The following is a 25516-nucleotide window of genomic DNA, read 5'->3' on the forward strand; positions in this document are numbered from 1 at the left end:
CAAAAGGAAACGTAGAGTAACAATATGTCCCCCAAACTCCGTTGATGGTGCCATAATAAACAAGCAAGCTGATTTTGCACAAAACAATGTTGCAGCATTTAGTGTAATGCATCTGGAAACAATAGATAAAGACTTATATCATATTATACTCAACGAGAGACCCAAATAAGTAAAGAAACCGGAAAACACGCGCATAAAACAAATACAAGATCTCACATTGGTGAGCACTTTCAAAAATTGTAAATAGTGCAGACCATTTATTTGGCTAATAATATTGCGGTATGGGATTTTCATTTTCCATTTTTATCAAAAGAAACATTCCAAGTAGGAGGTAAATGAATACCATTTAAGATATATCAAAAGCAGAGGCAATTTACACATAAGCAACACGACGGGTGCCACATGTGGAGCAGGATCTGCTTACCCTTCCGGAGCACCTGAGATCACCCCTTGTTTTTGGTGGGGTTCGTGTTGTTTATTCTTTAGTTTTCTATGTTGTGTCATGTGTACTATTGTTTTTCTGTTTGTCTTTTTCATTTTTAGCCATGGCGTTGTCAGTTTGTTTTAGATTTATGAGTTTGACTGTCCCTTTGGTATCTTTCGTCCCTCTTTTACACCAGTTTCCCCTCCCTCCAAAATAAAAAAGGAAGAAAAACGATTATGTACAAATTTAAAGATATTTTGAAGTTTTGATAAACTAGAAAAAACACAACAACACAATGATATCGAACACAAATGTAACATGAAGATTAGAAATAGATAGAAAAGTAATAACACTATGTCTCTCCATCGTAAGTAAAAGTAACAACATGTTTTTGTTGTCATTTCAATGTGTTATTGCTGACCGGTTTGATTCTGATCCTACTTCTATTCGCGGTACATAGGATCTAGTGTTTGACAGTGAGCCATCATCCACTGTATAAATAATCACTGTAAAGATAAATTAAAATTGAGAATGGAAATGGAAATGGGGAATGTGTCAAAGAGACGCCAACCCGAACAAAGAGCAAAACACATACATTTATAGGTTACTTCTGTAAATAAATTTTTTTTTTAATTTTCAGCTGCTAGAGTCACTGCTGCTTTAGACGAGACTGTTGATCCCTGTGACAATTTTTACGACTTTACATGTGGGACATGGATAAAGAAGACCATTATATCGGAGGACCGGTCCAGTATAGATATGTTTGGGGTTGTCCGAGATGAAGTAGAGATCACGATTAAATGCAAGTATTGTCATTGAATTAGAAAATGACTTTTTTGGGGGAAATGGAAGGGGTGGTTTTTGAGGGGGGGGGGGCGTGAAATAAATAACCTTGCTTGACTATAAAGCGAATTTTCTGCAACAAATCATGCAAGAAATAATTATGTTAAAAAGTGAAAATATATTTTGCGCAGTGAAGCCACCAAAAAAACCGCAAGGCGTGGCATTAGACGAAAATAATTATTCAACACGTAAAAAGTTCTCATGCCTCACTCCCAGAATATAAATTGATTATACTCTTTACCCAGTTAAGTATTTACATGTACGTATTCCAAGGTAACGTTTATATATTCATTCAAATTTGTTTCGCGTTTCATGCATGTCAAATAATTTTAATCTGAAATTATTATAAATTTAGTTTCTTTCATATGTTTCTTATGAAAGGTTATTTTAATTAGAAACTCGTGGCCACGAATTAACGAGCATTTTTTGTATTTTGTATACTTATGTTGACCGAACATAAAATCGATAAATAACCTTAAGTAAACCATTGGACCAGTATAAATACAACCTGATATAAATTTGCGAGGACTGTCTAGCCAGTCAAAAACTTCCATCATCTTGATTGCCAATGAGGTACCGCCAATGAGACAACTCTGCTAAAGAGACAAACTGACATTCAAGTTAACGACTATATATACAAAAGAAGATATATGTCAAACTCATCGTACGGTCTTCAACAATGAGTAAAACCCATACCGCTTGGTAAATGAAGAAAACAAATGGAAACACTCAGTTGAACGGCGACCAGAACTTAAGCGGTACCATAAAATACATACTTGTTTGACGGAGCATCGTTTGTTACGACTAGCGGTAACTTATTCATCACTAAATTCAAAATTTATGACGCTTTTGAAATTAGGAGCCATAGCTATTCAAACAGGCAAATGCTCCTTGTGTAACTTATAGACGTTTTGTTTTTGACTCTATTTCCTATGTAATTATGTAACTACCTATAGACTTTTTTTTTTATTGCTGTTTGTATACTTTGATGTTGTTTAGAATATGTAAATATGTTAGTGTTATGTTCTTGATTCTGTTCTTATAATATAAATTGTAAAATCTTCATATTATGGAGGAAATAAAGATAATCAATCAATCAATCAACTACAAACGACCCCAAAATGGCAATGTGAAACAGTTCAAACGAGAATCTTTATATTTAAATTAACCGATGTAAAACAATTTAAACGATACAACTAACTACCTGATTATAGTACAAAACAAATAAACGAAAAACAAATATGATTACCAGCAACAAACGACAACCACTGAATGACAGGATCTTACCTCATTCTTGTGAACGTTTACAATGAATACAAAAGCTAATTTTGTTCTACGATGAAATCAGCAGATAACTGAGATTTTATTACCATCAATTAACTTTAGTAATTCAATTTATTGTGAATGTGTAAATCACGGAAGAATATGTCTTGAAATTGACAAGTTTATTATATCTACAAATTCATAACGTACGAATAGGTACAACATAGTTAAGTATCACCAATTAGCAGGCACTTGTCTGCAGTCTTGATTATTATAATGAAAAATGATAGCTAAAATAAATGAAAAAACGTTTCTTTCATTTAATAATACTTTGATTATAATGTATTTTTACAACGACTACGACAAAAATACCATTGATTAATTTGGGACAAAAAAACAGTAAATATGCATTTTCAATTGGAAATATTTATGAAATTCGGGGAATTTAGTATTTTTAGCAAGTTTGTAATAGTTTCTGCTACTACTGGGGTTTTAAACGACTATCACTATGACTTCCGTAGTAGAGGGTCTCGCACGGTTGGTAAGGTAGGTTCTGTCTATGTACCTTATGGTTTTATGCCCCACCTACGATAGTAGAGGGGCATTATGTTTTCTGGGCTGTGCGTCCGTCCGTCCGTTCGTCCGTCTGGTCGTCCGTTCGTTCGTCCGTTCGTCCGTCCGTCCGTCTGTCCCGCTTCAGGTTAAAGTTTTTGGTCAAGGTAGTTTTTGATGAAGTTGGAGTCCAATCAATTTGAAACTTAGTATGCATGTTCACTATGATATGATCTTTCTAATTTTAATGCCAAAATAGAGTTTTTACTCCAATTTCACGGTCCACTGAACATAGAAAATGAAAGTGCGAGTGGAGCATCCGTGTGCTATGGAAACATTCTTGTTTCTAGACTGACCCGAGGGTAAACTAATAAAATAGCTTGACATGTTGTTAAAAATTATATTAATTGTTATATAGGTACACTTTTTGTAAGTGTGCTAGTGGATGGCTGTCGGTTACTCAACTTTTCCCTCTTATTCATTTGAATAATTCGTTAACTAGGTTCATAATAACTTTTGAAAACACTTCACATTGGTCTCACTTGACTTTAGTATCTGCATATATCTTATATAACGATATATTCAGTTGGTCGACTTGTAATGTATTATTTGTATGTACCATAAGTAATGTATAAAATTTGATATATATTAAAACTTTGTTTCATTTTTACAGATCTTTTGGAAGAAGACAGTCCTGACAATGAACCCGAAGCCGTTACTAAAGCAAAAGACCTTTACAAGTCTTGCATGAATCTAGGTGAGTAGCCGTTACTAAAGTATCATGCCTGTACCAGTATTGAGTGAATCAAGGTGAGAAGCTGTTACTAAAGTATCATGCCTGTACCAGTATTGAGTGAATCAAGGTGAGAAGCTGTTACTAAAGTATCATGCCTGTACCAGTATTGAGTGAATCAAGGTGAGAAGCTGTTACCAAAGCAAAATACCTGTGTACCAGTATTTTTTTCATATTGTTTGGTGGAAAAATTACATTTAGATCAATTACCATGCAAACAGAACGACAGCATTATATACAGATATACAGCGTTTTCGTATATGTGCTGTTGATCAAAACTTCAACAAAAATTGCTAGGTTTTGAGAACCTCTTCGGCCAGTTTAAGAGAACAATGTCTCTTAAATTAGGCACACAAAGTATTTACTAATAGATATATGGGTTGGGCCCGGGGTTGGTCCGATTTTGATATAAATGTAAAAAAGAAGATGTGGTATGATTGCCAATGAGACAACTCTCCACAAGAGACCAACATGACACATTTAACAACAACAATTATATGTCACCGTATGGCCTTCAATAATAAGCAAAGCCCATACCGCATAGTCAGCTATAAAAGTCACCGAAATGACAATGGAAAACAATTCAAACGAGAAAACTAACGGCCTTATTTATATAAAAAAAAATGATCAATTTGATATAGATTTTTCCTTTCACATCAAATTCTGGATCCACCCATAAATACAATTTCTTTGTTTTAGAATTGATAGAACAACACGGTGCAGCAGTTCTAAAAGATTTAATGGCTGAACTTGGAGGATGGCCGATGATTGGTACTTTCCATGGTGTTAAATGGAATCCGGATAATTTCAACCTTACCAACCTTTTGCTTGGCCTGTTGAAATACAACAATAGAATTTTAATGGATATGTATGCATACACAGACAGTAAAAACTCCTCAACAAGAATTCTTTTTGTAAGTCTGATATCAAATGAATATTAATTCATTATCATTAGTCGTTTTGCCAAGAGTATCACCATCCCAGAAGTCGTGTTGACATGAATTTCATTGGTATGGTCATAATTATAAATTATCTGTTCGTTTACAAAACTTATTGAAATACTTAGGCTTTTCTAACTAATAAATAGATTACCTCTTATAGTTGATGTGTATATCTCAATTTTAGTTTGTAACCGGGATTTGTTTTCTCTCAATCGATACATGACTTTCGAACAGCGGTATACTACTGTTGCCTTTATTTACCTTAGCTGTATTCTGCAAAACTTTAAGGAATTTTTGGTCCTCAATGCTCTTTAACTTCGTACTTTATTTGGCCTTTTTAATTCTTTAATCAGAGCGTCGCTAAAGAGTCTCTTGTAGACGAAACGACCGTCTGGCGCAAATACAAAATTTCAATCCTGGTATCTTTGATGAATTTATTTGTGGCCAGTAGAAAAAGCTTCATTGTATTTGTAAAGCCGAATATAATGAAGATTTTGAATTCAACTTATTTCGTGCAAAACTAAAACAGCAATGGTAAAGAGAAAAGTACAAACATAGATAAAGGAAGATATGGTATGAGTGTCATTGAGACACCTCTCCATCCAAATAATAATTTATAAAAGTAAACCATTATAGGTCAAGGTACGGCCTTCAACACGGAGCCTTGGCTCACACCCCTTACTTACTTGGGACAGAACACGTTAAGAAGGGGTGGAATTAAGCTATTTGTTTTCAATATATTCATTTGTTTTTTTCACTTGATGCAAAGTGTTAAAACATTATCAATAAAACGAGATGGATTGCAACACATATTTTCTTGTTATGGTTTTACTTATGGTCATTAGACCGTTGGGTTTCCCGTTTAAATGGTTTTACACGAGTATTTTTGGGGCCCTTTATAGCTTATTGTTCGGTGTGAGCCAAGGCTCCGTGTCGAAGGCCGTACATTGACCTATAATGGTTTACTTTTATAAATTGTTATTTGGATGGAGAGTTGTCTCAATGGCACTCATACCATATCTTTTTATATCTAATTACCATCTAATCAAAGTTTGTATTAAATTTTGAATTTAAATATTTTGGCCCCAGTATCACTGAAAAGACATAATTTATCGAATAACGCATATATAGTGCAATACAATTTGATAAAGATGTGTTATTATGTGTTTTGTTATTTTAGTAACTAGTGCTTTTGTGTCTGTTGTATGCTTTTGACTACACAGCTTGAATAAAGTTATTACCAAACCGTCCTGAATTAATTGATGCGTACTTTTTGAAATTGTAAATATACAATACCACATATTAAAAAGTCACTAAAGCTGGGGTCACACATTCACGATTTTTACTGCCGTCCTTGACAGGACCATTCCCGATTAAAATTTATTAAAAGTCTGATCAAGATCCTATGAATCGTGGATGGAAATTCAAACTTTAATTAAATTTGTAAAAAAAATAATTTAATCACGACAACAATCAGATATTGTTCAGGAAGCGTCGAATTTCAACCGTTTCCAAGCGAATTTATCCCGATAATCCCGTTCTAAATCCGCTTCTTAATCCGATTTGTATCTTTCGCCAGGTAAAATTCGACCGAGTCTGTCACGACTGCGTCCCGATTCTACCGAATGTAATCCGACAGAGATCATATAGTGACAAGACATTGAACCGACACGTACTGACGGAAGTTATCCGTTCGAAAACTGTCGGCATACTCGGAATGATCAGGTACTGTCGGAACGTAATCCTATCACGGTCCGCTCTATCGCATTGCAAACAGCTTTGTCTGGTCTCAGTCGTATTATATTCTGTAATTGTCGGGACTCTGACGTGGGTATCATTGACGAATTTAGAATTAATAACGGGACTGTTTCGGAACGGTTTCGGCAAAAACGGTTCGCAATCGACAAGATCTGGATGCAATCTGGACTCAATCGGAAGAAAAACAGCAATGAAAAATTTCTCCAGATCATTCCCGTTCCACAGGACACCGTCCCGAATACACAGAACATTGTTAGGGATTCGATCCGATAAGCAGAATCTGCCACGACATAGGCACGACTGTAATCCAACTAGACAAAATCGGTTGAGTTTCCCCGAATGTTACGGGATGCACATAACTGTCGGGGTGCTGTGCCGAACTATTCGGACCCTTCCCGACCAGTAGGAATCTGTTACGAACTAGAACGACTGCGTTCAGATAATAATAGGACATTCCAGATAATTGAGGATACTAATCCGACTTTTTCTTTACCGTTGACCTGTCATGTTTCAAACAATCTCGTCTCCTGCTGTCCAGTATTTTTACCCATCTGAGAGGGATTAGGACCAAATAATATAAAATCTAATAACTTGGATAAAATAGTAATAAATTTCCATAACATGAAAACCGGTCAAAATATAATTTTTGTTGACTCATATTAGGCACAAATCGAAAAATCGTTCATTTGTATTTGCAACTATTTTTGTTTGTATCATCGCATATCAAGTATGAAATTGATTGATAAGTTAAAGTTAGTAAATTTATGATCATGTTTTTTTTTAGATTGACCAAGCAGATTTTGGTATGCCTGGGAGGAAATATTATTTGAAAGAAAGAAACGATACTATGATAATGGCATACGAAACTCTGGGAAAATCTATAGCCATACAACTTGGAGCTGATCCCGATGTTGCTGCTAACGACATGGAAAGAGTGGTGGACCTAGAAATAGATCTGGCTAAAGTAAGGATTTCTTTTACAAAATGTGACTTGGATGGAGAGTTGTCTCATTGGCACCCATACCACATCTTCTCACATCTTTACACCTAGGTCTCGGTACTATTAGTTTAATAAAGGAAGATAAACCAAATGTTTGTGAGGATCTATTAACTCATTGTATGACACATGCGTGATATCCCACTTTTCGTTTTTTGAAATGGCATTGTAAGTTCGACTTATGAGTTTTCATATGCCTTAGGAATCTTCCGCTTCTCTTCTGCACATGACTGGTTATCTTTGTTTAACAAGAACAAGTACTCATCCAAATCACCTTCGTATACCAAATTTCTTAAGTCAAATTGTTTATCTCTTGACGTTTCTCGATTATTTTGTCTATCTTTCGATCTTTGCTTTTTAGCTCACCTGGCCTAAAAGGTGAAGATCTATCTGCCCTGAACCTTTCAGATGAATCGGAGTACCCGTTGTTGGGTTGCTGCCCCTGAATTAGTAATTTTAAGGAAATTTTGCTGTTTTTGGTTATTATCTTGAATATTATTATAGATAGAGATAAACAGTAAACAGCAATAATGTTCAGCAAAGTAAGATTTACAAATAAGTCTACATGACTGAATTGGTCAGTTGACCCCTTTAGGAGTTATTGTCCTTTATAGTCAATTTTTAACCATTTTTCGTAAATCTTAGTAATATTTTACAAAAATCTTCTCCTCTGAAACTACTGGGCCTAATTAATCCAATATTGGCCACAACCATCTTTTGGGTTAGTAGTTTGAAAAATGTGTCCGGTGACCCGGCCATCAAACCAAGATGGCCGCCATGGCTAAAAATAGAACATAGGGGTAAAATGCAGTTTTTGGCTTATAACTCAAAACCCAAAGCATTTAGAGCAAATCTGACATGGGGATAAAATTGTTTATTAGTTCAAGATCTATCTGCCCTGAAATTTTCAGATGAATCGGACAACCCGTTGTTGGGTTGCTGGCCCTGCATTAGTAATTTTAAGGAAATTTTGCTCTTTTTGGTTATTATCTTGAATATTATTATAGATAGAGATAAACTATAAACAGCAATAATGTTCAGCAAAGTAAGATTTACAAATAAGTCAACATGACTGAAATGGTCAATTGACCCCCTTAGGAGTTATTGTTCTTTATAGTCAATTTTTAACAATTTTCATTAAATTTGTAAATTTTTACTAACATTTTCCACTGAAACTAATGGGCCAAGTTCATTATAGATAGAGATAATTTTAAGCAGCACTTAGAATGTTCAGTAAAGTAAGATGTACAAACACATCACCATCACCAAAACACAATTTTGTCATGAATCCATCTGCTTCCTTTAATATTCACATAGACCAAGGTGAGCGACACAGGCTCTTTAGAGCCTCTAGTTATATCATTATCTCTTTGTTTCCCTTTTGTGAACACAAGTAACGATTCAACAGACACACATAAAGATCAAAACAGAGGCGGAGATACTAAAGGGACATTCAAACTCGTATGACGAAAATTAATTGACAATGCCATGGAAAAAACTGAAAAAAACTCATCTACACTATGTTGATAAAGACGACGATTTATTTAGTTTCTGACATTGAACAGGTGCAAATATAAAGACAATTATAGTATGCCGCTGTTTAATAGCCATACATTGATTTAACTGAAACAAATCCGAGTCGCAAACCAAAACCGAGGAAATCCCGTCAACTATATGAGGAAAACAGTGGAACAACAGAAACACTGAACAAACAAACGCCAACATACATAGAAATGGACTATTTGATAAAAATTGCCATATTCTTGACTTGGTACAGAACATTTTAAGAAAAAATGATGTGTTGAACCTTGGTTTATGGCTAGCCAAAACTCCCGATTATATGTAAATGTTAAAATACCGCTTAAATGACAAAATTACGTGGCAGGAATTCAGTACAAATAAATGAACATTCAGGAAGGGGAGGAATACACAAATAATCAACATAATAGTATGTTTTAACATGTGAACCACAGAATAACAGCAAAAAAAAAACCCAATTACCTAGCATGTCAGAGAAAGGTGCTACAGTAATAATTAACCTGGCCCATTTTTAATAATATTATAAAAAACCTCATTTGTTTAATTTAATTTTTTTCGGATAAGAGTTCTTTATCATTTTGAATTACAGACTTTTCTCCCTTACGTTTACCTCTGATTACATGTCGAAGTTTGACTTTACGCTTGTGTATTTTGAATTTATAAGCCCTCTATCGTTTGTACCAAGTTTTGACCTTTCCAACATTTTAGTTTCGATAATCACGGAAGAACCATTTTTTTGCCATAATACGCATCGGTTGATTAAAATTTGGCACCGATAATGTTATATCATGCAATGTGTAATTTTGCCGCATTTTAACAATATACAAGAACGTACCTCTATTTCATTTAAATATAGAAATGAGACCTAGATAGGAGGCCAATTTTAGTACTAGATTACTAGTATTTGCTTAAGCTATAAAATTAAGTTTAATCCAATATTTTCTACATAATAAAATCCATGTTTCAAGTCAGATATTTGACAGTTGTCATCCATTCGTTTGATGTGCTTGAGCTTTTGATTTTGCCATTTGATTAGGAACTTTCCGAGTTTTCCTGGGAGTTCGATACTTATGTTATTTTACTTTTTACATAGAAATTTCAACAATCATAAGTGCCTATACAAGACAAAATTCAATAATAATGCAGGTTTTTAAGAGAGTCTGCACATATGTTTTGGGCGTAAGAGATGCAATAGATACAAAAAGACCTTTGAGGTTATTTGATCACAAATGGGCTCCACTGATGTGTCCTCTGCATTCGGCGTACAAAAATATTAGCATTGTATCTTTGATAAGTTTATTATAACACCAACCTTGTTCGTCTTCTCTGTAACACTTTCTTCATATTATCTTTCATATTTTAAAGGAGATTTCTTTCGTACGAAATAACTACCCATTTTCTTTATTTTCCCTAAAAAATCTTATCTGGACTTTTTGATGCCTTTATAATGATTATTTAAATGTGTCTAAACTTAAACATGATAAGAGATCAGGTTGATTTTTATAGATAACTGTACCAGAAGAAGATCGTCGTGATAATGAGGCATTATACAACAAAATGCCGCTTCATGACCTGCCTAAAAACTTTACAACTGCAAACGTAAGTTATCATAACGCAATTATTGTTATAATTGAGGTGATATTTATTTTTGAAAAACAGGTTCGAGGAAATACAGATTATATAACCCTATCAAAAATTAAAAAAAGGTCAACTTTATCTTTTGCAATAGAATACAATGAGTTTGTTTTCAATTTTAAACAGGAAACTACACCAGTTTCAGTTAAAAAATTGAATCAATTGTACTTTGTATGCAAATGTTAAAAGACGCTATTTAATTTTAAACAGGAAACTACACCAGTTTCAGTTAAAAAATTGAATCAATTCTACTTTGTATGCAAATGTTAAAAGACGCTACGATAATTGATAGATGATTAAATTAGTCAATTAATGATTTTTGAACAAATCATTACGCTATATCCTCTAGGTACATATGTATATGCTTGCTGTCATTTAAATGCATACTGAATTATGATTTAATATGATAAATGATTCAGAAGATATATTGTTGGGGCTAAAGGGATGTCCTAGATCCAGTGAAGATCTCTGAAGTAATTTAATGACTCCCAAATGTCAAAGCTGTAGACAAGTTTGTGATTTCTGTTGTATTGTTAAATTCACACAAATATATATTTAACTTAAATTGTTTTATCTGGTTAAAGTTTGTTGATATTTATTAAATTACACAATCTTTTTTTATATATATAAACAAATAAGGGAATGCATACTTTCAAAGTAAAACAACGAAATTTCATGAAGATTATTTCCATACGCACGATTCCATAAATAATACAAGCAGAGAGCTAAAGACGATCAGGACTTCACCCTTATGGTCAAGGTATTGATACCACCATGTCCGTGCATTATACACCTCAAACCTCCCCCTGTTGTAGGTCAATCCATAAAATGCACGTTCTTTAGAATACATTTTTTTTTTGTTATTACAAACATATGTACATACTTAGAAATCAGTAACTGTTATGTATTACATAATTTTACATTTATTTGTAAAGTTGCCATTCAACTGGATTGACTACGTACAAGGAGCATTAGGGTCGGAGATGGTACAAATAGATATACCTATCGATGAACCAATAATTGTACGAGCACCTCTCTATTTTGAACGTCTATTTAGCACACTCAGTAAATATGATAATAGGTAAGTCAGTGGTAATCATGATTGTAATTACTATTTTTTGTCGCAGGAAGTATTCATAAAATTTAGATATCATGATGTTTTTGGAAAGAGTGTTGTATCTGATATATGATAATACGGGAAATTTCTTTGCTCTCTAAATATGCCGCAATATCTTAGTTATTGATACAATAGGTTTACTATATGTCTTCTGATCTTTCATTGACTATAATGTATAAATAAGATGTGGTACGTATGATTGCAATTGAAACAACGCTACTCCAGAGACCAAATGACATAGAAGTGTACAACTATAGCAGTACACATTTGAGTCGAAAGAGAGGAAATATGTGATTGAAAATTTGTATTAAAAAACTTTAATATTTATTTCACATTGTGTTTTTATAATAATTTCGGGCCAAACTGGTTCCTGCCGCTGCTCTCCTAATTCAAATATGTCCCAATCAACGAATAAGTACAAATAATGTAGCAAAAACAAAATGATTGGTCAACTATGTAACATCTTTCAAATTACAAGTCGTATTTCTGTTTCAATAAAACCTGAACTACCTAGAGGACATTTGTAATGACTTTACTCTTATTTATTTTAAAGGACAATTGCAAATTTTATGATATGGAGAATAATGCAGAACAGAGCTAACAATCTTTCACAGCGTTTCAAAGATCTCATTCAAAATTATAATCAGGTTGGTAAATTTATATAGGTGAATTTGCTACCACTTACGCTCCAAATGACACTTAAGTACCATTCGCTCAGGAAAACGAGAAGAGAGTATTCAGACTCAACTTACTACTCTCTTTTATCAAAGAAAATTAGAGGAAAACAAGACTTGTATTATCTTTTCTGAAAAGCAATTAGCAAAATATTCAAGGTTCTACGCAATTTTTTTTATAACATTTTTGTGTTCATATTCGATTAAATGACTCAAAGTGAGCTAACAAAAAGTAAACAAATCGTTTTCGACAGGTTTTTTTATTTTAAAACCCAAACCACAACAGAAGTTGCAACGTCTGAAATGTCGGAATTCATTAGTCGTCCTTCGAACTCGGATATCTGCATTGATTGTGTTGACTTGTAACAAAAACCTTACATACCGGACGAATAATATGATAACTTACAAATGAAATCAATTTTCGGTTTTATAGACAATCCCGTATCAAATGGTTATAATCAACTTCAGCGTTTAATTTTAAAGTTCCTACCTTTTGTTTCTCACCAACAGATTCTTTATGGAACCTCAACACCACGTGCTCGATGGAGAGACTGTACATCGTATGTGAATACTAATTTTGGTCTGGCAACTGGTAGACTCTTTGTCAAAGAATCATTTCATGAATCAGCTAAAAATGATGTAAGCTTTCATAAGAGGAAATAGTCTTACAAGTATTTACTTTTTTTTATTTCGAAGGAATCCACTTTTACTTTTCGGTTATATTTTTCGGTTATATTTTCTGTTATATTTTTCTGTTATAGATGTTTATGGCTGTTTATCTAAAGACAATAAGAATATTGAGTCATTTGATCACTTCATAGAGAGAAAAATATATAGATATAAAAGTTAAGTTGAGATCTTTATGGAGAGTTTTTTTTTTGTAAAGCAAAAAGCGTTCCCAACAAAGAAGAAAACCACATCTTATGTTTATTTTGTACACAAAATTTGATACATTTCAGACCTTACAATTAATTGGTAACCTCCTCGAGTCTTTTCACGAACTATTAGAACATGCTGATTGGATGGATGATGCTACACGCATTGTTGCTCGAGAAAAGGTAAGATTTTAGTGAATGATGTTTATTGTTAGAAATTTTACCATCCATAATAATTATGAGTGTACAATATCTATTTCTTTGGTTTTGAAATTATTTGGATGCATGTTATTTTTTCCTTAAAGAAGGATACATGACTGGCATAATATCACAGTATATATTAGCATATATGTATTTTGAAAAATGTTGACCATGATTTTTCAAAATGAATAGTGTAATAATTTTGTGTTTCTCAAAAAACCTTGCTTTTTATCAAACTGTTTTTGAGTTCCTAGAATGACACAGTTCTTTTATATGAATTGATGTATAGATCAGTATTTGCAAAGTCTAGTAATGGATTGCCTGGAGGAAATTATGTCCTGCGTTCTGAACCATTCGCTACATATACTTTAACACATATATTTTTGTAAATAAATTTTCCATTGATCATATTGATAAATCAAGAAATTTTTAAGAAATTTAGGTTAGAACTCGCTCAAGCAAAGTTGACATTCGAGGGATTTTTACTTTGTTTGTATGTCATTGTGTATGACCCTCTCGGCCAAATACCGCTTCGTGTAACGAAGTACTTATGCATCATTGGCTTTCAAATTTGGGTTCGTGTTTTACTGGTGGAGTATAAACTAAAAAAAAAAGCGCTTCGGACTAACAAACGAATATACAAGTAGCGTTATTTGCATTCGGTTTATATACAGTCCGCCTAAAGTAAAGCACCATCTATTTTTATTGCATCGATTGTTTTTTCATTTAAAAAAATCAGTTTAACTTTGAAAAAAGAGAAAATTTTGCTAACATATACCATAAACAAATCATAAACTTAAGTTTGGTCACTTATGCAGGTTCTATGCATTTGAATTTTGCATTCAATGAAACAGTGAAAATTACCGGATTTGTAATCACATAAGCAACACGACGGGTGCCACATGTGGAGCAGGATCTGCTTACCCTTCCGGAGCACCTGAGATCACCCCTAGTTTTTGGTGGGGTTCGTGTTGTTTATTCTTTAGTTTTCTATGTTGTGTCGTGTGAACTATTGTTTTTCTGTTTGTCTTTTTCATTTTTAGCCATGGCGTTGTCAGTTTGTTTTAGATTAATGAGTTTGACTGTCCCTTTGGTATCTTTCGTCCCTCTTCTTTTACACAAATCAGAAACGGAATTTAAGTTTCACAGTGATACTTTTTTTTATATATTTAACACATTGATTTTTCTTACATAGGCTGATTTTATTCAAAAGAAGATCGGATACCAAGATGACATTATGGATGATGAGATATTGAATGAAATTTACCAGAACGTAAGTTATATCAGAAATGGAACATTCAGCACATATATGGATTGATATGACCGGCTTATTCAAAGATCTTGAATTTTATTCTTGATCAGAGGTTATGGCTTCTAAATCATATAGTAGGATAAACGAATCTATTACATTATAGGTATAAAACCTAATCAAAGATGAAACACCCCGGAAAAACAAAAACCAAGACAAAAACGTACTTATTTAAACAGACGTTACTCTCAGGTCATAAAATCTTCGTAGTACATGTCTATCTTTACCATTCATTTCAAATTCAAAACCAAAGTACTTTTGTAAATGTTCAAACATATATATTAGCTCTCTTCCATATCGCTGTTATCACCATTAGAAAACGTTAAAGACTGTAATGTTTTTTCTTTGATTATGACAGTTTGTTTTAAACTTGATTTTTTTAAAGCTGAATGCTTAGTATACAAATTGATATATTTTCAGATTACCATAAATGCTGACACATACTTGGCAAATGTACTGAATGTAATCAGTTCTATATCTGCTGACAGTTTCTTATTCCTACGGGAGCCTGTCAATAAGAATGTGTAAGTATGATCAACTTTTAAAGATGCAATTATGCTGTTAAAAAAGAGCTCATATCTAAGGTTGCTATAACTTACACGAATAAGCAAGATAAGGCAACAATAGTTTACCGATGTTTCGAGTGTGTAAACCAATTGCAAATCCAGACGCAGTAACAAGAATTTGGTTATGACAAATATCACGATAGGTATATCCGACGACTATTCTTGGGTCTTTAGATCTAACAACGCGCATATATATGTCACCCGCGAGGTGAACAATGAAAATGGTGTAATTATAATGTGCATTGTAAAACTTGTACAGTCATTTTGATGTTAACTCAGTGAGGTAATTCGTGCGGGCATACTTCTGTAATGAAGTACATATTCTGAACACGAATTCGTGCAATTTACCGGTAGATTGGTTGTGTAAACTTAATATTATTGAAAAGAGTGTATGTTACAACTTAAATTGGAAAGTTGACAATTTGAAATCGCAATTATGTTTGTTTTATAGATCCTAGTTTGAGGTCTTCCCTTTGTGTCAAATTCATGAATGAGATCCAGACAAAAATACAGTTTAATTTGAGTTGTTTTTCGGTAAACCATTAAAATAAGATGCAAACACAGTGCCTTGGTGACAGGTCCTCGAATAACAAAATATTCAAACTAAACTTAAATAAATATGGTTAGATGTTTTTTTTTTTTGGTTTAAAAGAAGGATATTTATAAATTTGACTTTATTTGTATTATTGAATGTAAATGTAATTTCTTCAAACATGTTTATTTTGGCAACAGTAAGTTTAGCGATGTTCAAATCACACCTATATAGTCCGATATAGAAAAGGCACACTTTGCAGAGGAATTTGAAGTTTTCAAACAAAAACATACCTGTAATAAAATCGTATGAAGAAACAAAGAATAATTATCTCATGTATGTGCACTTTTTTCAACCAGACATGCAATAGTGATATACATGCAAAAAAAACAAATGTTATTGATTTCATATATTTTTTTTTAGTAAAGGATGTTGATGTTTCAGCAAACTCACAACTCTTTCCGTTACGAATCATTGTACGGGGAAAATATTTGCCTTTGACATAGGTTTTGTTTGATCCATTCAACCATGTAGTTTCGATAAGTAAAATGTAAATACATTTTTGCTCAGAATTTAATATTATTTGAAGAAATCATGTGTGTTATTTCAAATGAACATAACTGAGAATCTTTTGTAGGTGGAGTACTGCTCCTGCGACAGTGAATGCATATTATAACTCGGTTTATAATAGAATAAGTAAGTGTTGTAGTGTGTCACGTTTCATATTTAATTTTATGAACATTTTAGACATTTAAATCACACTCGCTTGGAAAATCAAAGAATTCTAAGCAAGTATCATACTCAATTCACACGAAAGAAATTCAAATGTTTTATCTCAGCAACATGATTTGTAACAGAAAATACTTCTTTAAAGATACAGGAACAATTCCTATCATTTTTGTTTACCAGTTCAGCACATTTGGTGATGGTGCAAAGTGAAGAATGAATACAATTTATTTCAATTGCTTCCATGACTGTGGTTATATATACATAGCTATTTATTGCAAAAGATAAAAAATTTTAAGAAAAGATCATTGATCAAAAAGTATGTGCAAATGTATTATGTATATGTTAATGTTTATGCTCTAAATCATAACATTTTTATGCATATTTACAGTGTTTCCAGCAGGAATACTTCAGCCACCATTTTACAGCAAAGACCGACCAAAGTGAGTGTAATTCGTATAACTATTTCCACTATTTGCTCGATAGTTGAAGTCAAAGTACAAATCTAGCAAACGTATTGTGCAAAATTACGAATTATTTTCCTACACAGATCATCTTAATGAAATGTGTAGCAATTAAATATATTAAGTATCGAAAAGCAATTATGATTGTAATTGAGTCTTTATTCAAAAGTCTGTCTAAAGAAAAGAGGGGCGGAAGATACCAGAGGAACAGTCAAACTCATAAATCGAAAATTAACTGACAACGCCATGGCTTAAAATGAAAAAGACAAACAGACAAATAATAGTACACAAGAAACAACATAGAAAACTAAAGACTGAGCAACACGAACCCCACTAAAAACTTGCGGCGATATCAGGTGCTCCGGAAGGGTAAGCAGATACTGCTCCACATGAATCTTCTTTCAAATTTCTTTGTTATATATTTTAGGTAATTTAAATTCTGATAATTTTTTATTTTTTTATTTAGATCCTTAAACTATGGAGGAATAGGAGTGGTCATTGGTCATGAAATAACACATGGTTTTGATGATAGAGGTTTGATATATAGTAGTGATATTTCTTTTATTTTTTTCCTGATCATGTTGGACAATGCATTTGTTAGCTACATGTATTATCATTAGTTTCAGTTGTTTGAAGTTATTTATCAACCTTTCAAATTTGATAACTTTAACACACTTTTAATTGGTAAATTGGTAAAAAAAATGGTCGGAGTCGTACTTGAAATTGTTACCTTAAAATAACTTGTTTCCCAAAACTAAATCAATGGCGTAACTTGAGGCAAGACAGATGTATAATGAAAGAATGAACGGAACATGTCACGAAAATGATAAAATTGCATTTCAAGGAGATTTAATCACTAATGAATCTGTTGTGTTACTATCCCGTGTTTATTTCGCTCAAGTTCAGCATTTGCTGATTGGTATTAAATAAATGATTATAGTTAATTGTCTACATATTTCATTGAAGCAATTTGATAATTTTTGAACGATTTTCCTACAAATTTTGTTAAATTGTTTAAATAGGAAGACAATATGACAAAGATGGCAACCTTGTACAGTGGTGGTCGGATGAAGTGATAACGAGGTTTGATACACAAACACAGTGTCTTGTAAACCAGTATAGTAATTTTACCCTTCCAGAGTTGGTGGATGAAGGTTTAAATGTGAGTATTAGGTCAATTTAGATAAGTATTAAAATAAGGCAAATGTCTTTCGGCTTTTATTGATGAGCCAAACAACCACCATTTTTTATTTTCAAATAGAGATTGATATTGATGTTTAAGATCATGGTCGGTTATGCTTTTTATATTTTATTTAATAAAACATTTTAAAATTTTACGACTATTTGTTTTGAAACATTAAAATCAGAAATATATATGGTAGATCACTCAAATAAAGAATTATTCGTGTATTTACAGGTGAATGGTATAAACACTTTGGGAGAGAATATTGCAGATAATGGTGGTTTGAAGCAAAGTTTCAGGGTAATCACAATACGATATTCCGAAATAATCTGATTTCCAATATGAGATCTTAGAATGACTTATTACGGGAAAACGTTCACATATTTCAGTACAGTATTCGTTCGATGCAACAATCTAGTACATTTTAGCTGTTTGCATTCTGAAGTTTTGTTCTAAAAACAAAACAAATAAAAAAATCGGAAGTAAAAATTCAATCCCTTGCCATTTGCCTCTGAGTTCAGTATTTTTGTGATTTTACTTTTAGCATGTTATAAATAAAATTGTTAACATGGGAAGATTCTGGAATTTTAGAATATCAGAGTTCCTGACGAAGGACAGGTGCAAACCAATGCAGCGGGTTTAAACATTTTAATATGGACCAACCTTTACTCTTAACTGAAACAATAGTGTAACAGCTTACAAATAGAGAGACAAGATATATAAAGGCAACAGTAGTATACCGCTGTTCAAACTCATAAATCCATGGACAAAAAGCAAAATCGGGGTAACAAACTAAAAGTGAGGGAAACACATAAATATAACAACGACACAACACTACAATGTAACTAACACACACAGAAACGGACAAGCATCAGACAAAATCCTACGAGAATAACAAATATAACATCAAAACCAAATAAATGCATTTGGGATAGACAAGTGACACGTCTTATCGCAATGTCAATTTACACTAAAAAATAAGAGAAAACAAACGACGCAACGTTAAATTCTAACACACACAGAAACGAACTATAATGTAGCAATGGCCATATTCCTGACTTGGTACAGGACATTTTTAAAGGAAAACATAGTGGGTTGAACCTGGTTTTGTGGTATGCCAAACCTCGCACTTTAATGGCAATGTTAAATTCTTGTACAGTTGAATTAATCGTTTACTATGTAAATTATTTTGTACCAATAAACTCCAATGATGCTTTTATATTAATCCGAATAATGCATGGCGGGCTTTCAGCAGGATTGACTTCCTTTTTTCAACTAGGAGTCTGGTATTGTAAAAGCTCTTCAAATCATAAACTGTTTGTCAGGTTTTTTTTTAAATACATTTTAGGTTTCGAGTATCACTAAAGACACACGAACACAAGACATAACGTCCAGTGTCAAGTATTTCATGCATTATTTCAACGATATCATGTTAGCAAAAATACATTTGTCCTTTCGGGGACTTTTATAGCTTTTTATGCGGCATGGGCTTTACTCATTGTTGAGTTTGTAATGAAATAGCAAAATGAGTATACGTTAATAAAAAAGCAATAACCAATTAACATATGTATTTATGATATTGACATGAATGACATTTCCAGTAAAAAAAAATATGGACACATTTGGGGGATTGGACACGTTTGGGTGTTTATTAAAAAAGGACACGTTTGGGCGTTTATACAAATGACATGCTTTGGCGCTGTTTTACAACTTAGACATGGTTTGCAGTTCAGTAACGTCATGCGGACACGTTTGGGGAAATCGGACACGTTTGGGGGAAAGGAAACGTTTCTGAGTGTTACATATATATACCATTTTCATTTTTATATCAATACTTCAGAACAAATACGTTCATTTAGAAAGTCGGATGTATGGAAGCACTTTGTTAAAGTTAAAAGTTGTTCAATAAAAGTCTGGTATGTTTGTATAAATATAGGCATACAAAAGATGGGTAGCTGAAAATGGTGAAGAAAAACAGCTTCCGGGATTGAAATATAATCATGACCAGCTTTTCTTTATTGGTTTTGCTCAGGTAATGGCGGATAGTTAATACACTGCATTAGAATACCTTCTACATTTCGATAATGAATAAACCACCTCAGTGGTCACGTGGAACCGAACTCGATTTGAGAACGGGATAGAGATCGAAGGTTCGATACATTATTGGATCAAACCAATGAAAAGTTCTTAGTTGCTGCATTAAAACTAAGCACGCAGCATTACATAGTACTAGCAAAGCTTGATTGGCTAGTAGTCAGATCAGTTGATAGTGGACATGTCTTCCTGTCTTCGGTTATCGCGTAAACTATCAAATACAAACCCGACCAGCTTAATTATCTGATTACTTATTATATTTATAAAATCTCAGAGCAATTTAGTCGAGGGTATCAACAGTTTTTTTATTATCTATTACTTAAGATAAAGAATATATTAACGCAATCTTTTAACGTCGCAAAATTATTCAAAGCTACTTATAAACTACAAAGACACATGATATTATTTCATTTTTTTTAACATATCAAGTTGACTCATCTTCGTTACCTATTCATTATTGTCAGGTTTGGTGTGGAAGTATGAGACGGGAGAGTGCAATCAATAGAATATTAACTGGGGTACACAGTCCAGGGAGGTTTAGGTAAGAATTGATATACTAGTAAAATTGAGAATGGAAATGGGGAATGCGTCAAAGAGTCAACAACTCGACCATAGAACAGACAACAGCCGAAGTTCACCAATGGGTATTCAATGCAGCTATAAACTCCCGCACCCGGAGGCGTCCTTCAGCTTGCCCTTAAGCAAATATGTATACTAGTTCAGTGAAAATAAAAAAGTATTTTTTATATTTCGATATATCGTTTCTTTCGCTCTGACCAACCGTTCAATTAAGGGTTTTACGACTTCTTCATCAAATAAACTTCCAAATGAATAAACAATAATATCTGAAACAAACTTGTGATAATTCAATATTATATAGTGACGAACAATGCATTTAAATGAACTGTTCCAGGTAAGGGGAGTGTTGGAATCCCGCTAACATGTTGACCCCGCCACATTCTGTATGTATGTGCCTGTTCCAAGTCAGAAGCCTGTAATTCAGGGGTTGTCATTTGTTGATGTGTTACATATTTGTTTTATGAATCTCGAACATCGGTTCACTACTGTTGCCTTTATTTCGTTCATCTTTGTACACAAATTAGGCCATTAGTTTTCTCGTTTTAATTGTTTTACCTTTGTTATTTAGGGGCCTTTCGTACCCGACTATGTGGTACTGGCTTTTCACATTGTTGAAGGCCGTACGGTGACCTATAGTTGTTAATTTCTGTGTCATTTAGGCTCTTGTGGATAGTTGTCTCATTTAGAATTATATAATACTCTAGTAAATTGAAAAAAAAAACACTTTACAGACATGCTTTCTGGGTTTTCTGCAACTGACATCAAACACAACCTTTTAAAATTCCAGGTATGTACATCCACCTTGAAATCCATGAACTATATGACCAAAAGTGATCTAAAAAGAATAACCAAATTCATCTTATGTCAATTTTGTGATTAATCATCAAGTAGAAACGTTGGTTTTGCAGGATGATGAGGAACCAACATAAGATACTGGTATATAATGTATACAAACGGAACTGAGAAAAGGATAAGTTATGAATGAGTTTTAACAGAACGACTTGTGCCACATGGGGAGGGGGAGAGAGATCTACTTACCTAACTCAGTTCAAGCTGGGTTATTTTTTTACTAATTTCGTGTTGCTCAGTCTTAAGTTTTCTATGTTGTGTTTTGTGAACTGTTGTTGGACTTTTAGTGAGGTTTTTTTGCCACATCATTATCAATTTGTTTTCAACTTATGAGCTATCCCTTCGGTATATTTCGCCTATCTCTCTTCCTACATTTGTCCTAATGCTAGTTAATATATCACCATAAAGCGCATAGATACAGTGATAACAAATATTTTCCCTCAACATTAATAACTCAACATGAAAATGTATATGGCTACGAGACTCTTTTCTATGAGTACCGACCTGTTATTGAAAAATAATGCACATCCAAATAAAAAAATCATTGTTTTCTAAATTATCATTTCATTCTATAAAATTAACAAAATAAGAAATATTAGGGAAAAAATTGAAATATATGGACCAGCATAGGTCTAAATCAATGCTACGGTATTGACATCATTAAGAACATGACTCTCCTAGATCTTCCGTAGATATAGTTTAAAAATTGATAATTTTAAACTTCATCAGGTAAGGTTAAACATTTAGAGTATGATACTGTTCTTTTTATATTCCTTTTGCACGTGTGTATATATCAAATTTACCTGACGATATCTGAATATGGGTATTTAGTCGGATCTTAAAACGTACTTGTGATTTGTTTAAAACCGGTTTTAACGAAGAAATGTCGAAATGTTCAAAACTGAATTAAATCTGTTTTTGGGTAAGATGGTGCAAGCATACGAATTTTATTGCGTCTTACACTTTGAGAAGCGAATAATCTTTAGCTACTTTATATAAATATTGTGTAAAAACGTTAATTATGAGCTATGAAAGTCAAGTGGCTCAAGCATTTTACTGAGGAAGTTTTAAAAAAATGCAAAGAAACATTTTAACAGTGGGTTAGATTTCATTAGTCTTTACTACTTATAGATTAACAACTTTTGGTTATATTTATAATTTAGAATCATCATTGAAGGTGGAGCGCGGTTGCACAGTTAATTAATTATATTGATTTGTCATTTGTATGCAAGAGTGACATTCCGTTGTATTATGTGCCAATTCGAAAAAGTTATACGAGTATTGTCTCCCTTTAACAGGTTCATTATTTTATAATTAGGTCTTTCCACTTTTCCGTGGAAAGACCTATTGGATTTCTTCTGATTATTTGGTCTTTCCACTTTTCCGTGGAAAGACCTATTGCTTTTCTTCTGATTATTTTTTTTTTTTTTCTTCCGCCTAATTTTTTTCCTTCGCTGTTTTTTTGTTTTCGCAAGATGTCGCTTAGATTTTTGGAATATGATATCGAACAGTTTATACGCTTTTGAAACCAACTCTGCTTAACCGAATACTTTCCCTTGTAAGAGTTATCTCCCCGAACACTGTTTTCCTTGTTATCTCTAAGGCTTCGCAACCGTATAAGAAACCGACAAATTTATTTTTCGAAATTGCTCGTTATATCCTCAGGAAGTTCTGTTTTATTTTGACCGAAGCCGTATATAGATTCCATATGAGAGTTTTCCCCCCTTTTATGTTTGATATAAGAATATGCATGTTTAACTGGTAAACCATAAGTGATAGAGACCTAGGGTCTTTTGATTTAAGATCCTTGGTCCAAAAAAATGAAAATTAGGTCAAGGTCAAAGGTCAAGGTCATATTCTAAATTTTGATTTTGGCTTATTTTCACTCATTTTCATTAACCTTATAAGATATTGACAAATTATTTTTACTAAATTGTTAGTTGCGACATGTCGTAACTTATAAATTTTGGTTGAAAGGGTGCATAAACAATAAATGGGAGTTTTCGCCCCTCTTATGTTTAGAATTATGTAGAAAGTAATATTACTCATGAACCATACATATTAAGGAACTAGTGTCTTTAGATTTGAGATCCTTAGTCTATGACCTTGAAATTGAGGTCAAGGTCATAGGTTAATTGGACGTTTCAGATTTTGACCTTTGCTCCAAATTCATATTTAGACATCATAAAGTCATAGGAACTGACATTTCAACTGAATTTTTAATATTTTCACATCAAAATAGGTTATAAGTGGTGGAAAGACCATCAATGGTTCTCTGAACAATTGGTTTTTAATTAAGTTTAGGTTTCTTATATAAATTTGAATAGTTACAAAATGTATCAATTTAATATAATTCAGTTTTTGTTATTGGTGTATCACAAATATTGATGTACGAATATAATTTCATAAATTTGAAACGTTTAAAATGATTACATACCAATATAAAGAACCCATGATATATTGATTGGGAAATGAACCAGAGTTATCTAAAGGTAATCACAGAGAGGGACTTGTAAGCAATTTTTAAATGTAGCTTATTTAACGTTAAAACTACTTTCCACTATAAACAAATGTTACTTTATACAAATATATAAGGACCTTGTTAGCTAAATCTACAAATTTTATTAGATATTATGAATTTTTATAACAATAGATTAATTTACTAGTGTATAGCTCCTCACGTTGTCTAGTTTCTGTACATCGTCTGATTTCCAATCCAATGTAAAGCTGTGAGCTTCATATTTACGACAAAGACAAATCCTTCTCTATTTCTAACCTCGGCACTCGGAATAAGTTAAATGAATTAAATTTAGAATGGAGAAATATCACTTACAACTGTTTGTTATTCATACAAATATATATGATGTTATTGACAGAAACAAAGGTGGTCACATGGGAAATCAGAAGTGATCATGCTACATGTACTTTTTAATTATTTTGTGATAAAGTTGATATGGTTGCATATTTGATATCTGGATAACAATACGATTTAAACTTTCAAAAATATTTTCAGAGTTATAGGAACCCTTCAGAATTCTAAAGACTTTTCTGATGCCTTCAGCTGCAAACAGGGAAGCTACATGAATCCTTACAAGAAATGTTATGTATGGTAAATCGATTGTTATTGGATGATTGTTAATGTTATGATATTTGATGACTTGTTTATTGAAAATATGCAAATGATTATTAGGAAATACGGAGTATTTTAAAAAAATTATATCAGGAATAAGTATTGATTTGTTGTAAATTATTGTTTGTAAAATCATTGAATTCCATTGAATGTATTTTGTATTATTTTATTGTGATTTTTAGATATTTTTATATATACAAATAAAAGTGTATACATTGTTTTTTTTTGCAGTTGATCTCTATCAATATATTTTATTGTGTTTTTTCTTCATTCAAACAACACAGCAATAACCATGGATTATAACTAAACCATCATTATTGCTTTGATGTTGGTTGTTTTTGTACCTTGTACCTATCTTTTGAGTTACGTCACTTTCTACTGATCATTCCATTTTGTTTTTATGTTGTTCTGTTACACCACTGTCCCATCTTAGTGGAGTGTTGATTGAAGACACACATTTTTCAACCTGCCT

General features: G+C 32.7%; 1 protein-coding gene across 1 annotated transcript in view; it reads left to right on the forward strand.

Annotated features, from left to right (window-relative positions):
• LOC143057872 (neprilysin-1-like) overlaps window positions 1-25262 on the forward strand; it is a 31594-nt gene extending 6332 nt beyond the window's left edge. Inside the window, exons 4-22 of the mRNA XM_076231324.1 lie at window positions 1065-1226; window positions 3756-3839; window positions 4575-4789; window positions 7359-7538; window positions 10617-10709; window positions 11681-11826; window positions 12416-12509; window positions 13047-13175; window positions 13496-13594; window positions 14808-14885; window positions 15342-15445; window positions 16657-16715; window positions 17137-17188; window positions 17676-17743; window positions 18232-18371; window positions 18627-18692; window positions 20329-20424; window positions 20951-21027; window positions 24928-25262. Coding sequence (XP_076087439.1) covers window positions 1065-1226; window positions 3756-3839; window positions 4575-4789; window positions 7359-7538; window positions 10617-10709; window positions 11681-11826; window positions 12416-12509; window positions 13047-13175; window positions 13496-13594; window positions 14808-14885; window positions 15342-15445; window positions 16657-16715; window positions 17137-17188; window positions 17676-17743; window positions 18232-18371; window positions 18627-18692; window positions 20329-20424; window positions 20951-21027; window positions 24928-25027 — 2042 coding nt within the window. The 3' untranslated portion in view covers window positions 25028-25262. The remainder of the gene's footprint in view (window positions 1-1064; window positions 1227-3755; window positions 3840-4574; window positions 4790-7358; window positions 7539-10616; window positions 10710-11680; window positions 11827-12415; window positions 12510-13046; window positions 13176-13495; window positions 13595-14807; window positions 14886-15341; window positions 15446-16656; window positions 16716-17136; window positions 17189-17675; window positions 17744-18231; window positions 18372-18626; window positions 18693-20328; window positions 20425-20950; window positions 21028-24927) is intronic.
• The last annotated feature ends 254 nt before the right edge of the window (window positions 25263-25516 follow it).

The sequence above is a fragment of the Mytilus galloprovincialis genome, chromosome 13 (assembly GCF_965363235.1).
Source record: "Mytilus galloprovincialis chromosome 13, xbMytGall1.hap1.1, whole genome shotgun sequence".
Lineage (NCBI taxonomy): Eukaryota > Metazoa > Mollusca > Bivalvia > Mytilida > Mytilidae > Mytilus > Mytilus galloprovincialis.